The sequence below is a fragment of the Limulus polyphemus genome, unplaced genomic scaffold, assembly GCF_000517525.1.
Source record: "Limulus polyphemus unplaced genomic scaffold, Limulus_polyphemus-2.1.2 Scaffold1098, whole genome shotgun sequence".
NCBI classification, from domain to species: domain Eukaryota; kingdom Metazoa; phylum Arthropoda; class Merostomata; order Xiphosura; family Limulidae; genus Limulus; species Limulus polyphemus.
In genome coordinates this window covers 320,356-335,562 of record NW_013666708.1, presented here as the reverse complement: position 1 = coordinate 335,562, position 15,207 = coordinate 320,356, and the positions used below count along the sequence as shown (strand labels likewise).

General features: G+C 30.0%; 2 protein-coding genes across 3 annotated transcripts; one reads left to right on the top strand and one right to left on the bottom strand.

Moving 5' to 3' along the window:
• Positions 1 to 102: 102 nt before the first annotated feature.
• On the top strand, positions 103 to 4,999 carry LOC106462118 (GPI mannosyltransferase 1-like). Of its 2 annotated transcripts, XM_022389266.1 has the most exons (3): positions 103 to 638; positions 1,001 to 1,072; positions 2,742 to 4,999. In XM_022389266.1, exon 3 carries the CDS (start codon positions 2,940 to 2,942, stop codon positions 4,122 to 4,124), a length of 1,185 nt encoding a protein of 394 aa, XP_022244974.1. In that variant the 5' UTR covers positions 103 to 638; positions 1,001 to 1,072; positions 2,742 to 2,939; the 3' UTR covers positions 4,125 to 4,999. The 2 variants fall into 2 exon arrangements, with proteins under 2 accessions (XP_022244974.1, XP_013777459.1); XM_013922005.2 differs by having other exon boundaries at positions 103 to 1,072.
• A 4,398-nt stretch (positions 5,000 to 9,397) lies between these two features.
• On the bottom strand, positions 9,398 to 15,015 carry LOC106462115 (proteasome activator complex subunit 4-like). The gene is made up of 4 exons (XM_022389257.1): positions 14,851 to 15,015; positions 12,758 to 12,862; positions 10,784 to 10,875; positions 9,398 to 9,553 (listed from the first exon to the last, which is right to left on the bottom strand). The coding sequence occupies exons 2-4, from the start codon at positions 12,860 to 12,862 to the stop codon at positions 9,418 to 9,420; spliced, it is 333 nt and encodes a 110-aa protein (XP_022244965.1). The 5' UTR covers positions 14,851 to 15,015; the 3' UTR covers positions 9,398 to 9,417.
• Between the last annotated feature and the right edge of the window lie 192 nt (positions 15,016 to 15,207).

Sequence of the window (15,207 nt, the reverse complement as noted above, 5' to 3'; positions counted from 1 at the left end):
AATGAGAATTTAGTCAATAAAATTATATTTTTGAAACGCCCCTATCCAATACATTATTTCCGTTGAAGAAAACGATAACCTACGATTCAAGAATATTTATCAAAATACAAAGGCCTCAGGTGTTTTCACGAAAACTAACGATTTCTTAAATGTGGATTTTAGTGGGTATTTTGATACATAAACAATAAACAGTAGTGAACTTCGAAAAAAAAATTATATTTTTGAAAAGCCCATTACGAATAAAAGTTTTCCACAGAAGAACATCAAAATCCATGATTCCAAATTTCTTTACCTGTTGAGATAACCGAGTTTTGGTGCAGGAAGAGTGGCGCATTCAATCGTCAATAATAAAAGAATTTACAGACTTAATCATTTGTTACTAGGCCTGTATTTATCATTATATGAGGTGCAATAAGGCGTCATGTATTAGAAAATGATGAAGTTAAAATATAATTGTGCAGTTGAAAACAGTTTTTAGGAAAAGCTCTGATATATAAACTACAAATTGTTTCCACCTTTCCAACATTATACTGAGTGCTGGTCAAGTGTTTCAAGTTAACTAGTTTTGGAACAATTTAGTACTAACAATTAGAAAACAGGATAAGGAATGTCCATGATTTCCATTATATGAAGGACAGGTAGGATTTAAGGATCCTTCTATTTCTAGATGGAAAAAAAGATAAGTATAATGTTGTTACTCAGTTTGTGAAGCTCAAACATAAGCAGTGATTGTAATGGTGATAATTAGAATGGTATATCCCTTGTTAATACCAAATACAACACATGAAATTTGAATGTAGAGTTCTTGAAAAATGTTAAACCTAATCTGATGATGTAGTTGAACATCAATAAGTTCCAAGTGTAGATCAGAATGTCATGGGGCATTGCTGCAGGTTATATCAACAGCTATTTTTTTAAGAATTATACTAACGTATAGTATTGTGTATCCAGTTGAGTTCAGTTCCGTATTAGGTGATAATCCCAAGGGTTCAATTGACAGGTACTGACACCTCGTTGAGACTGGCTGCTTTGCAGGACATAGAAGAGAGTTCCTTTACTGATGTTACCAATGGTGAGAATTGTGTAAATGTTTAATCCTCTCCTTCTGGTTCATGAATTTTAAACTAGATATTATTCTGTTAATTAATTTATTATAATTTACAGCTTCTACAATAATGAAAATGATTTTTTTAGAAGAGGTACAATGTTTGGATCATTGGTGTGATCATTCTCAAGTACAGAAGTTTTGATGGTAAAACACGTGAAGTTGAAAGCCAGGTTATTTTTATAATCAACAAGTTGAAGAAGAATAACTAATTTTTGTTTGCATTCTTATTTCTAAATTATGGTTGGTTAGATTATTTTTATATACAATCCTAGAATGTAAAAGAGCTACAATACAGAATGTAGGGAAGAGCAAACATTAACACCTCTGAGGGAATAACAAGTTATCAGATAAAAGCTCCTTTGTATTACATATTTTCCCATTCTTCGCCTCAGTCATATTCTGTGAATTTTGACATTCGGTACATTAAATATGTTTATGTTGATGATGATGAGTTATTCACCATTAAACAATCAATGTTATTAACATTTAAAATTTCAACAATTAACATCACTTGATACAGAGTGGACTGAGTCATTGAGAGATTTCTTGATGTGCCAGTGGTTGTTGCCAATTTATAACTTGCCATAAGACCATGACCAGTATGTAACACATTCTTTTTAATTTCAACATAATATTGTGATGATTTCTACCATAAGGCAAGTTGTTTCTTATTATTTGGTAAAAATAATGCAAAGTCCAATTCACATAAATGATCTACAAGCTACGTGCATTAATAAGCCTAACTCGCAAATAAAACCTAAACAGTCACTTTATTACAATATTTCCTCATGTATCTATGACACAACTCAAAACTGATTGAATAAAATGCTTGGTAATCTATCAATAGCATGGTAATAGATTCAGTAACTAATCAACTGACTGAATTGCTGATTGAATTAACTTTCAATGACTAGCGAACTCGCTCACTCTGATTTTTATATACAATATTTGTTCCCCCTCCCAAAGATTTGAAGTACCACATTAACCTAGATATTAAAGAGCTTTTAGACATATTTTTAGAAATGTTCTATAGCAAGCAAACCATCTAACTTAAAATGCTAAAATCATAGCCTACAATGATATATATTAACCTCTTAAAACAGAGCCAACCCTTTCATATTTCCCATTAGTGAGGGGCCTTTCTGCTTGTTCTCCCAAGTTGAAGTTTTATGGGGCCAATCTTTTTGTTTGTCTGTTATTAAGTGCAAAGCTATGCAATAAATTATCTGTGTTGTGCCTATCACAGGTATCAAAACCTAGTTTCTAGCATTATAAGCCTTCAGAGTCACTGGGAGGTTAGGAGCCAGCCTGCCTGGCATCTGATATAAATAAAATATTGTGTGTGTTAATTTGATAAATAATAGTTCAATGGAAAATATTGCATAAAGTTTAAAATCTGTTCACATTAGTTCTCTAAAATAAATCTTACAAGTTATTTTAACTTCTTGAGGTCTAGTTTATTACATTTTTAGTGTTGCAAATCAATGTTTTATTCCATGAACTATATGTGTAGATTATTACAGAGAATGCAGAATAGTTTATCAAGCTTTATTTTCTTAAACAGACAACCAGTGCTATATTTTAGTCAGTAATACAACTCAAATTAAAATGTATTAATGATTTTTTTTTTCAGTGCAATCATAAGATTCAAGTCCATATGGAAACAAGACAGTTGATACACAAGAAAAGCATCCTTTCTGACAATTTAAGAGAAGCCTAAAAAACCTGTGTTTTAGTGGGACTCAAACTAGTATTTATCATCCTGAATAAGTGTTTGTATGATAATTATGTACAGTTCTTATTTGTTTTTTAGAACAACTATTATTTTATAATGACATCACTGGCATTTCATCTTTCTGTAGCTACAGTTTTACGTGTAATTTTAATTGGTTATGGTGAATGGCAAGATAGAAATTTTCTGGTAAAATATACAGATATTGATTATTACGTGCTTACAGATGCTGCACGTTATATTGCTGATGGTAAATCCCCGTTCCTTAGACACACCTATCGTTACACACCATTATTGGCCTTCCTCCTTTTGCCTAATATTTTTGTCAGTTTTATATGGGGGAAGCTTTTGTTTTCTTTGTTGGACATTTTCATTGGCTATGTTATGTACCAACTGCTTAAAAAGTGTAATATTTCAAACAGTAAGATGCTTTTTAGTGTGTGTGTTTGGCTTTATAATCCTCTGAACATAGCTGTATCAACCCGAGGAAATGCAGAGTCGTTGCTATCTGCTGTAATTATACTAAGTCTATTCTACTTTTATAAAAATCAGTGGTTGTTGGCAGGAATATTGTATGGACTTTCAGTTCATCTTAAACCATATCCCATTATATTTGCACCAGTTCTATACTTTTCATTAACACATAGGATTGTGTCATTAAACCAAGGAATTGTGCACTGCATCCACAAGCTCCTTGTGCCAAACAGAGATAGACTAATGTTTCTTTTGGCAACAGGAGTTGGTTTTTTCCTGCCTACGTGTATATGCTACAAGCTATATGGTATGAACTACATACAAGAGTCCTTTCTGTACCACATAACTAGAAAAGACACACGACACAACTTTTCCCCCTTTTTTTACTTGCTATACTTGTATCAAGGAGAAGACCACTATTGGTTATCTTTTGTTACTTTTATTCCACAAGTTATCTTATTACTTGCACTAGCAGTCATCTTTCACTCTCCCAAGGACTTGCCATTTTGCTTATTTGCTCAGACTTTAGTTTTTGTATCATTTAACAAAGTCTGCACCTCACAGTACTTTTTGTGGTATCTGACTTTTCTACCACTAGTAATTCCAAAATTGACTCTTTCTTTAAAAGGTGGAGTTAGCTACTTAACTGCTTGGCTACTAGGTCAGGGAATGTGGTTGTGTTTAGCATATTATTTGGAATTTGAAGGAAAAAATACCTTTTTATATATTTGGTTGGCAGGACTAGTTTTTTTCTTAATAAATGTGTATATACTTGGTGTTCTAATTTATAACTATGGAAAACAATCATAATAGTTACTTTATTCTGTTTGATTTTATAAATCACTATAAAAAAAATTCTGTATGTAATTACTCCTAAAAGTTTCATCATTATAATAGTTTGTATTTTTAACTTACATTGTTTTTTGTGATACTCTTTTGCTATTTTTCTTTGTTGTAGAATATACAAAATTATTAGGTTTTGGCCATTATGTTGTCTCGTAATTTGGATAGTAAGAGGCTTCCTAATTTTCACCATGTCGGTGAGAAGTCAGAATAGTTATAATTTATCTTAAAGTCACAGTGAAAACATTGATATCATTTATTTAGTATTTGGTGTAAAGTGTAAAACTTATAAGTTTGAATATATTAACTCATTATTTGTACATGTTTTAATAAAGTAGAAATGGATTGACATTATAATTTTGTAAAATCACATTTGGTGAATTGATGAAAGTAACTGAGACAAAGCTGTTAAGCCATAAAATGAAAATTATAGTTTGAAAGGGTAGTTTGTAATTCAATGTTTATGTTACATATTGTTATTGCTATAAAATTTTCTACTTTCTGAAAATAAAACAAGTGCATGAAAGTGATGGTTAGGATAATTCTAGAATGCCATGTCTAGTTTAGTTGAAGAATTTATATAATCAAAATGTATTGTGTGATCATGTGTTTGAAATTGTTTATGAAAAGACTATATTATGTATATAATGTCTTCATGTCCTTCCTCTCCTATGTAGTAGTATCTGATTTATATTATTATAAAAACAGACATTTTAGTGTTCATAAATGAATCTTGTGTAATAAAGCCTACAATCAACCAAAGTTGAGTTGTGTATAAGCAAATGTTTTGTATAAATAATATGATAACATGAAAATGCAGTATTAAAAGCAATTAAAAAATACTTTGTGTTTTCTGTGTAGAGTCATGTGAGACTCATAAAAACTAAACACTCCAGTCACAGATAGAATGAGTGAGATATTGATGGCTGGTTGTTGATGGAGGCCACCTCCATGTTTTTAAGACATTCAGAATACTCATTTTTATAGAAGGTAAGTACACAATACCATATAGCATAATCTATGTTAAATTCCACAATTATGGAGCAATGGTTTATATGGGAACAAATTTTGGCACATTTATGTGTCTTCTTCAGTCTAGTTTTTGCTTGTTATCTCATTCGAGACAGGTCATGTGTGAAAGGCCATGTCATCTCGTTTGTTTACTCACATTCAAAATTTTATAGAACTACTATTTCATGAATGTATGTCAATAAGTTTGTATCAAACTGTAGATTATAATTCAGATTTTAATATTATATATTGCTCAATTTCTTAAGTTAAAAGCAAATTAAAAAAAAACACGGATAAACATCGATTTTTGTGTCATGTCGTATGTTGAATGCACCACTGGTTCAAATTAGATGTTTGTGAAGTCAAAATACTAAGTCTATAGTTTCGTACAAATAAAAACTTAACTGAGTATAAATAATAGAGTATAAAATATGAATGTCTTATATTTTCTACTTGCTAAGATGTTGCTCATGTAATAAATCAAACACAGTGGCACCCTGCTCACCTCTTTCCATTTTTGTAAACACTACCTTATATACACTTCCTTCTGTATGTGATATTAATAACCAATTGGAAGCTCAGAATGTCCACCTAGTGGCTTTCTCAGCCATTGTAACAAGCTTGAATCACATTTCTTTCTTTTGAACCAATATTTCAAGGAGGTAGGATGTGTCTTTAGTCTGCTCAAAATTTCCTATTTTTTAGACTAAAATTCATCTTAATTACTAAGCTTGATAAATTATAGTGGAATTCTATGGTATCAATGTAGTAATTTATGATTTTTTAGTTATTCAAATGTATATATAAAACCCCAAAAAATTTTGTTTCATATTCTCCACATGCAAAATTTTTAAAGGCTTAGCAACCAACATCATGCAACAATCGAGTACATAGATTGTAACTAAATAAGATAATTGTTTGCTTTACTTTTTTATGTACTGTTCTGTGTTTTAAGAAAAATAAGTTTAAGAACCTATTTTAAAATAGCAATAATCTATATACATATATAATGTATAATAATTTAACTGTATTTTATGAAATACTAGTCTACTAAAACACAGCCAAGACAAGTTACTTTGTACAGACCAAAGGTTTGTTTTATGTTATTGGATACAATAACATGAGTGCTCATGTGCTGCATCATTGTAACTTCTGTATTATTAGCCAGGCATGGGTGAAAGGTCAATATAATAAAAATAATAAATGTATAATGTTATGAGAGGTAAGCTATTTATTTTAAACATTTATCTTTTCGTGTTATAATTTGTATTCATTCTAGAATGAAAGAGGCATAATTTATATTTATTTCCTAATTTTTTATGGTTGTTATGAGATTGGTCAAATCTACTGAACCCGTACAGAGATTCATTACTGAAAATAACAGATAAAGTATAAAGTTTTTTCTTAAGAAATGTTTGATAACTATCTTGACATTATAAAGATTTTGCATGTGAAATTTGAAAATTTTTTGATGCATAAAAGTATTTTTAATCTTAAAATAAAAATTACTTTGCATGTTAGATAGGCAACATGCAAAAAGAAAAAAAAGGCATGAGAAAAACATTGCTTTACAAACCTTAAGACTTAATAAAAACTGATATTTTGTATATGAAAGCAATGTAATGTTTACTGATAATCTGCCAAAGTTCATTAACATTCGCTTACTAATTTAAAAGTTATAGCATATAAACTATAACAAGCACAAAATGGTCATGAAGTCAGTCCCAGGGATCGAACCCGTGCTGAAAGAGTTCAAGAATTACACATGCAACTTGTTTTCTAGCAGAAGTTCCAAATTGCTTAAGAATGTCAGAAAAGAGTTCATTACAGCTATAGTATTTTCAACTAGTATTTCCAACTTCAATGACTGTAAGCAACCTAATGTTAAAAATAAAATATAATATAAAAAATGCACTTATGACATCTGGACCTTGCAAATTGGATAGAAGTAAATTTTACAGCTTATAATAAAAAACCACTGCATAATTGTTCACTTTGTATCTATAATTAACTTTTTCTGATTACAAGTTTCACACCAAATTGTAAAACAAGTACAAAATAAACCATGTGTACTTTAATGATATAAAAGCTGTTCAAATATATTCAATCAAGGAGAAAAAAACCTTTAAAAACACTTTACACCATCACTCAGACATTGTAATAGTTGAAATATAACATTTCTTACTCATTAACTCAACTACTAACTCCATCCCATTTGCTTGAAAGAGTTTTAACACATCCTTTTAAAATAAACTGTAATTATACTAGTCTATTATGTAACTGTTGTGCCAAGCTAAACTTCCTCATTATTTGGTTTGTAAGTTCTATAATATTTGTGCAAAGCTGTACATAGCCATTCTTAACTTTGAACAGACAGAACTCTTGGTCTCCTCTCGTCTCATAGAATAGTTGGATTTGACTGACACTTTCAGAGCACACTTGCAGTTACAAATTGTAGCATGTTTTTACAGCAACAGGACAAAAACCACGAATCTTTAGATTCGTAGTCCAGGTACACCATTATATCACACCTCATTAATGGACAATATTATAATACATAATTAGAAAGAGAATGACTAAAGGTGAAATTTACACACCTATTTACACTCTTTTACAAATGGAGACTTACAGTTAAACCATAAACAAGAAATTCCTCACCTGACCTAGGTAGACCAAATGAACTAAATACCACATAAAGGAAATAATACTCTACGAAAATGTGAATTACACATATTGGTCTCTGGCCTTTACTTACTATTTATTCTGATGATATTTATATTTATTATTCTGTGGTTATTCCCATATTATTTTAATACATATTTCAAACTGCAATTTTAATTAAAAGTTTTTTTACTTTCAATAAAATCTTTTGTTTAAACATTACTGATGAAATTGATGTTACAAATTCAAGACAAGTTTAAATGAGACAACATATACAGTTGACCAACAGAATGTTGAAAAAGTGAAAAAAAATTAGCTTAACTCTTAAATAAATTTGAGTCCACAATTTCCTTAGCCATTCATGTGTTACACACACACCGTCTTCATTGCTACATGGATAACTCGTGTAACTTAGCTCACTGGAAGAACGAGCATGTGAAATTTTCTAATTTCTTTTAATAACTTAACCGTAATTTGTTACTAACAATTATTAATTTTGAAACCTGAATATTGTATATTATATACACACCAAAATTAAAAGTATTACACTGTTTCAACAGTTTTCTAATACTACTGAATAAATAAGTGAAAAACATTATGCTGTATTCGTGTTGTATATGAATATACCATGCATTTCAATCTCTTTTGAAATGTAATAGTATGTATTCTTTGTTCTCTACATGTGAAGGTTTCACATCACACGTGATCAAGAAACCCATTAAGTTGATTTCATTCTAGTTGCTTTTGTTTCTTTATTGTTCTTGATTGGATAATACCTGCTCTACCCTTGGTATATTGCTGCAATACTGTGCACTGTGCAAGGTCTTTGACAGTTGTGTCCTCTAGTGGTTGTTTAGGTGATATTTAGAGAGTTATAGCTTCAATTATGTTATAATGAGAATGACCAATCATGAGTAGCAGTAATCACTCTAGTTAAGTGCAACATTTCTTGTGATCCAAGGAACATTGGATTAAGTCAGTCTGGAAGAGGATCTTGAAGGAAAATCAGCTGAGAGAACCCAGTAAAAGCAACATTCCCATGTAAGGAAAAGCAAGTACATACATGCTGTGTTTAATGTTACAATAAAGATTGTTAATTTTGCATTTCACTTCATGCCCAGTCTCATTATTCCATTTAAAATCACATCTCAGTTAGCAAGAGATTTAGCATTACTTCACAACTGTTATATTGACCAAACCCCCAGTTATTAAGTGGCTCCTATCTGACAGCTTAAAGATTAACTCAGTTTACATGAATATACCACATTGGTATGTTTTGTGTTCTTAGGGAAAAAAAAGGAGTCATGATATGATGTTGATTTTAAAATAGGTATTAATGTGAGTATTTGCTAAGCATTGACCTTAGAATAGTCAAGAGTTTTTAAGTTCAGAAACATTTCTACTTATACATATTCTCTTAAGAAAAAATAGTAATGCAAGTTTGAGTCTGCCTCATTTTATGCTAATAGAATACTATTACATGACCTGTTTAAAGCATTAAACTCATGTTTTAATATTTTCTGTAACCAACTGTTGTAAAGTTCTGTAATATTTCCAAATAAATATTACTTGAACACTTGCAGATGACTCACCTGGCTATCCTGTCACGGACATTTTGGAAGTCATGAGTTAAATGTGGACGAAGATATACCAAAACCCTATGCAGTACTTCAAATACCCTCCACTCTTGTTGGCTAATGTAGCCGAGTAAGAGATACAATTGGCTGTTGTAATAACAAAAATGTTAGTGTTTGAAACAACATCAAGCATACACACACACAATATTGTTTTAATTACTGCATTCAATGCTTTTTCTTCAAATTAATCAAAGCTATTATTCACAGAATACATTCCAGACCTTAGTAAACAGAACTACAACTTTTTATACTACAGTTAGGAAAATGTTTTCAACCTAATACCGTACAACTTATTGCTCTTAAACCAAATATCCACAGACAGAAGTCCTAAGTACACTTTTAAACTTTCATAGTGAAAAGAGCTCATCAATTAACTCGATTACCCATAAGCATCAATTAGTATCACATAGTTGATTAATCAAAATTACAATTGAATCAATTAATGTCACAAAAATAATCATCTAAAATTAGTGTTTTCGATAAGTACTGTTTTAGATTTCTATGATGTTTTGAGTCCGTTTTACTTCACCATAAAGTAACCTAAGTTAATTCAGGTATGTGAATAATGTTATGACATTGCATCATATTCATTATTCGATATTACACAGTGGACCAACTGTTTAATGATTGTATATGTATGTTAAGGATTTCATTATCATACATACACTGTTTTTGATTATTCCAACACTCCACATAACTGAAACATTGCCATTATAGTTTCTCATTATCATTTTACATTAATTCTGGATTATTTACCTTGGCCAATTAGTATCATAACTCACAAAAGTAACCAACTAATTGAACTATCCAAGTTTCTTGTGAGAATAACTGATTAGTTGACTGTAATTGACTAATGAGCCTGACAATTAATCAGTTATGAATTTCTACTACTAGCTTAGTTGTAATAGTTTATATAGTGCTGTTCCAAATGTTTTACCAGTTGAAAGGCAAAACAGAAGACACCACCATAAGAACCAGCAGAGGAAAGTTTGTGTAATAAATTCTGACAAATTACTTTTCATCAAAACATGTCTCCAGAAATCTTTCTAATAAGGCTATCGAGGGGAAGCAACTTTTACATAAAGTTACCATGATTAGTCATTATTACTAATACACCTTGCTTTTTTTTCTGCTTATCAAATCAAGTAATTATAGTTAAGACTATTGAGCTCAGATTTGTAAAAAAAAAATCTTCCAGCACTGTAATCGTAGAAGTAATTAAAGATTACTAGTAAATGATGTTTGTGGAACATTGATCTACAAAACTGGACCGTTATCAAAAATCAGCTAATAATTCTTTTTATTCAAAACACAAACCTCGCTTCTAGAAAAGATGCACCCTCTCCTTTCAGTGGATCTTCCATGAGTAACTCAATCAACCAATGATACTTGTTTGGATCACGACTGTCCTGAAGACAAAGAAGAAAGCAAATTTTTCATGTGGAGGAAAAAAATGTTTTTTACAACAAATATTAAAATGAGTAGAAAGAGACAATTACCAATGCTAAGAAATGTAGGTAAGTCATGTTACTTTATGATAAATTTAGAAAATTGAAACTGTCTAATTAAATTACTGCTAACTTGAACAGCAGAAAACTTAGGCTTTCATAAGCTTTTAATCACAAGAACTTAAAAATAGAAATAGTGTGAAATCTAAGCCTGTTTTAAGTTAGGAACATTGGAAATTTTGCTTTGACAAGCTAACACAACAATACCAAACTTCGTGTCCTAGAATTTTTTTATATTAACGTTTTTCTCATTTACAATGCTATCCTACATGAAAATGGAACTACTTTCAGGTTGCAGTTACCATCAGTATTTTAAAATTTAACAAAAGTGAGTCATCAAGAGCAATGGCAAAAAATTTAAACAAAAAACATAATAGCATGAACATTGTAAGAAAATCTGAAAATCCATCAAGTGTGAACTGTTTTAACATACACAATAACTTATGAGCCTAAAAATTGTTGGGAAATTAAAACAAAAATCTAGTTTAATTGTATATGTAGAATTAGCAGATCAATTATAAATCAAATTAATCGTATAATCACCAGAACAAACAGTTGATCTTGTGTGTATTATTAGTGATCAATTATGTTAAACTAGTCAGGAAAACAGCTAACAAAGTGTAGTGCTGATAGATCATCCGTACCAAAACAGTCACAAAAAGAACTAGAACAAATAGCTGGCCTAGTATGTAGTGTTAGTAGACCAGCTATATCAAATTAGTCATCACAACAAATAGCTGAATTAGTCCTAAGTCCTAGTAGATCAAGCTAGTCAAAAGAATACCACAACAAACAGCTAGCCTAGTGTGTAGTGCTAGTAGATTAATAGCTATAGTATCAAGCTAATCAGAAGAATATTATAACAAATAGCTAGTCTATTTTGTAGATCTAGTAGATTAATAGTATCAAATTAGTCAGAAGAATATTACAACAAAGAGCTAGCATAGTTTTTAGTGCTAGTAGATTAATGGTATCAAGCTAGTTACAAGAATATCATAACAAATAGCTAGCCTAGTTTGTAATGCTAGTACAAAACTAATCAGAAAAACATTAGAATAAACCATTGACCTAGTTTAGTATCAGTAGATCAATTAACTCATCTACCTTGGAGAATATCAGATCAAGTATCAACACATCTAAATTACAGATTTAATGGCTTAATTATAATGAATTTATAATACAAAAACACTTTGTAGTGTAACAGAAAACATACTTCAGTGAGCCTGAACATTAAAAATTAACATCTGATATTTCAATACTACATTAGTAGTATCTTTCCCTTAGTCTTAATTGACGTAATAAATCAGCACACCTTACTGAGCCAAAAACAAAGTTTATATAGTTAAAAGAAAAATTTATCCTAATTACTTCTTTTTAGATTTTAGTATTCACGTGTGACAGCTATTAAGATGAACAATTTACTTCATTTGAAATATGCACAAAAATAAATTAATAAATTTAATTGAATTCTGACCTTGATCTTTAAGTTCTCTATTTTTATTACAATTTTTACAGATTAAATTGTACTTACTAGTACAACAAATGAATAGACACGTGATCAAAAAAAGTAGTAACCATTCACAAGTTCAACAGAACAAATTTCAGGAGGTGTTATGAATCCATATGAGGTATTCTGGGTATTAAGTGTAAATACACTTTAATACAGAATATTTCACTAACGGGATTTATGGCAGCTTTGAAACGTATTAAGTTTCTGTTGTCTTTTTTTGGACTAAAATGTTTGTTATGTAACTTTACCAATATAATAGAATGAAAGACTTACTGAAGCAGTAGCAAGAGATACTCCCCAGTCATAGACTGTATCTGGTGTGATGTTGCTCAACATAGTTCTTAATATTGGTTGAAGCTCTTTCTTCAGAGACTGCATCTAGAAACACATACACTGAATGATATAATGTTTACTTGTTATTAGAAATTGTGGGTACCTGGTTGCTATGTAAGTGTAGCTCATAAAATCACTTCATCTTTAGACATTTGTTCAATGCAGAATTTGTGTTATTACAAAAGTGTCAAACTATTTATTTCACAGCTTAGTTCCTCTCTCATTTAATTTTAATTTTTTTCATCTTATCTTACTTTTCAAACAAATCCTGTTGCTTTTCCAATTTGAAGTGTAACAAAATACTACAGGATAATTCTCAAGAAATTGGGATATTTTTTTTTTTTAAAGAGGTCTCAATATATTTGATTCCCTAGTATGGAAAAAGTATCAGGCTTTTTTTTTTAAATAAAACAAAACTGGAAACACAATAGTTTGTTAATAAACAAGTGTAAATGAGAAACACAAGTGCAAAACAATCTGAAGTTGAAAAACACTTGGAAACCAACACCAAATAAAAAAGCATAGCCATATATGGGCTCAGTCATTTTGATCAACAGGTGTGCATGTTATGATTTTTTACATAGTTACATTCAGAATTTAGTTAAACAATTCTATTATCAATATATATTACTAAGATTGATATCAAAATGTAGTTTATTATCCATATTTTAATACAAGTTTTAATTTCTTAATTTCAAAAGGAAATATATAAATAAACTTTCAATCTTCATTTATCTGTATCACATGACACTTCTTTGCTCGAATTGCCCATTTCAGATATTCTTTTTACTCCCGTATAATCTTCTAAGTTTCTGACAAATTTCACAAATATGCTAAAGATATCCCTGAGCTAAAACATCAAATTGTTATCTCCAATCTTCTGGTGCTACTGAGACATATGCAGTAAAGTGACACCTACAGACCACACCCCTCCTTCTAAATCCTGTCTTTCAAAAAAATGTCAGTAATTCTCTATGAAATTTGCTAATGGTTTATTTCTAGCCAATAGAAGGAGAATATTTCATTTACTAAAAGCAATGGAACCTGAAGTTGTTCAGATAACCTGTTTTGAACAATTCAGAATTGTTTTCTAATGTTGAACTTTGCTTCACCAGGTATGGGAATTATTTAATTCTCTCAACACAAATCTATTGTTCTTATGTATGTTTTTTTTATAAAAGTCACTTAAATGTGAAAATTATAAACTCATTATTTAGATAAAAAAAACTTAAATGAAATTAAATAAATAAAATGATATGGTAGCATGCATGCACACTGCAAGCATGATCATGTAATTTGACAAGTGTGCTGGTAACTGGAGTCTTTGTTTAGACAAAACTGTCCCTTGTACTAAATAGCTATTTTCATACTTTGAGAGAGTTTCAGTACAACTGTGAAGAAAAAACTAAAAGAAATATATATTAGATTTGACTATGAAAATAGTGTGTAATTGTCTGTTACAAAAATGCAGTCATTCTAGAACGAAGAAAGGGTAATTTAGATTCTTTTTGTTATGTGTTGGTTACAAGGCTGTTCCATTGTACTGAGTCCATATGCAGTGTAAGGCTAGAGAGAATAACAGATAAAATTTAAAATTTTACTGAAAATCTTTTGATATTCATTTAAGAGATTCTTGCAGTTATGCAATTAAAACATGAAACTGTAACACGAAAAAAAATATTTTTGTATTTAACATGAAAATCACCTTGCATTTGGACTGAATCAGTAAAGGCTTTATAAGTTTCTAGATCAATCCTTAATAAAAGGATTAATTAAAAAAATCTAATTTTTGTGTACAACAGACTTGTAAAGTTTACCTAAAACTAAGTATATTTCATGAAAAATACTCTTAGTAAATTCAGAGATATAGTATGTACATTTTCAAGGTTATATTGTGGATATTAAGTTGGTCAAAATAAACAAGCCTGTGTAAATGGAATTAAATGAATAATGGTTCACTTCATTTATGTATTTTTCTTCACATAAATAACCCCCACATGGCTATAGATATGTTAATTTTATACATGAAGTACCTTTTGAAAGTTCCAATGTTTACTTCCCCGCAATAATCCAGCAATAACCTCAGATGCACACCGCTGAGAACTTTCTTGTGGATCTGCAACTTTCTTCTGCAAATGGCTTATAAAATTAGGCAAGAAGGTGTCTCCAAAGTTTCTAAACAAACCCTGAAATTAAGATGTCAATGTATCTTGTGAAACTCAATGAAAAGTACCTAATAAAATACTTGAAAATTTCAGTCATAGTGCAAAAACCATGAAAACTTAGTAATTCAGTAATTTCTGTTTTAATATTTTATTTTATTCACTAATTAAAGGCTTTTGAATAAACATAACATGTTATTGAAAAAAAAAGGAATTAAAACTACTTAT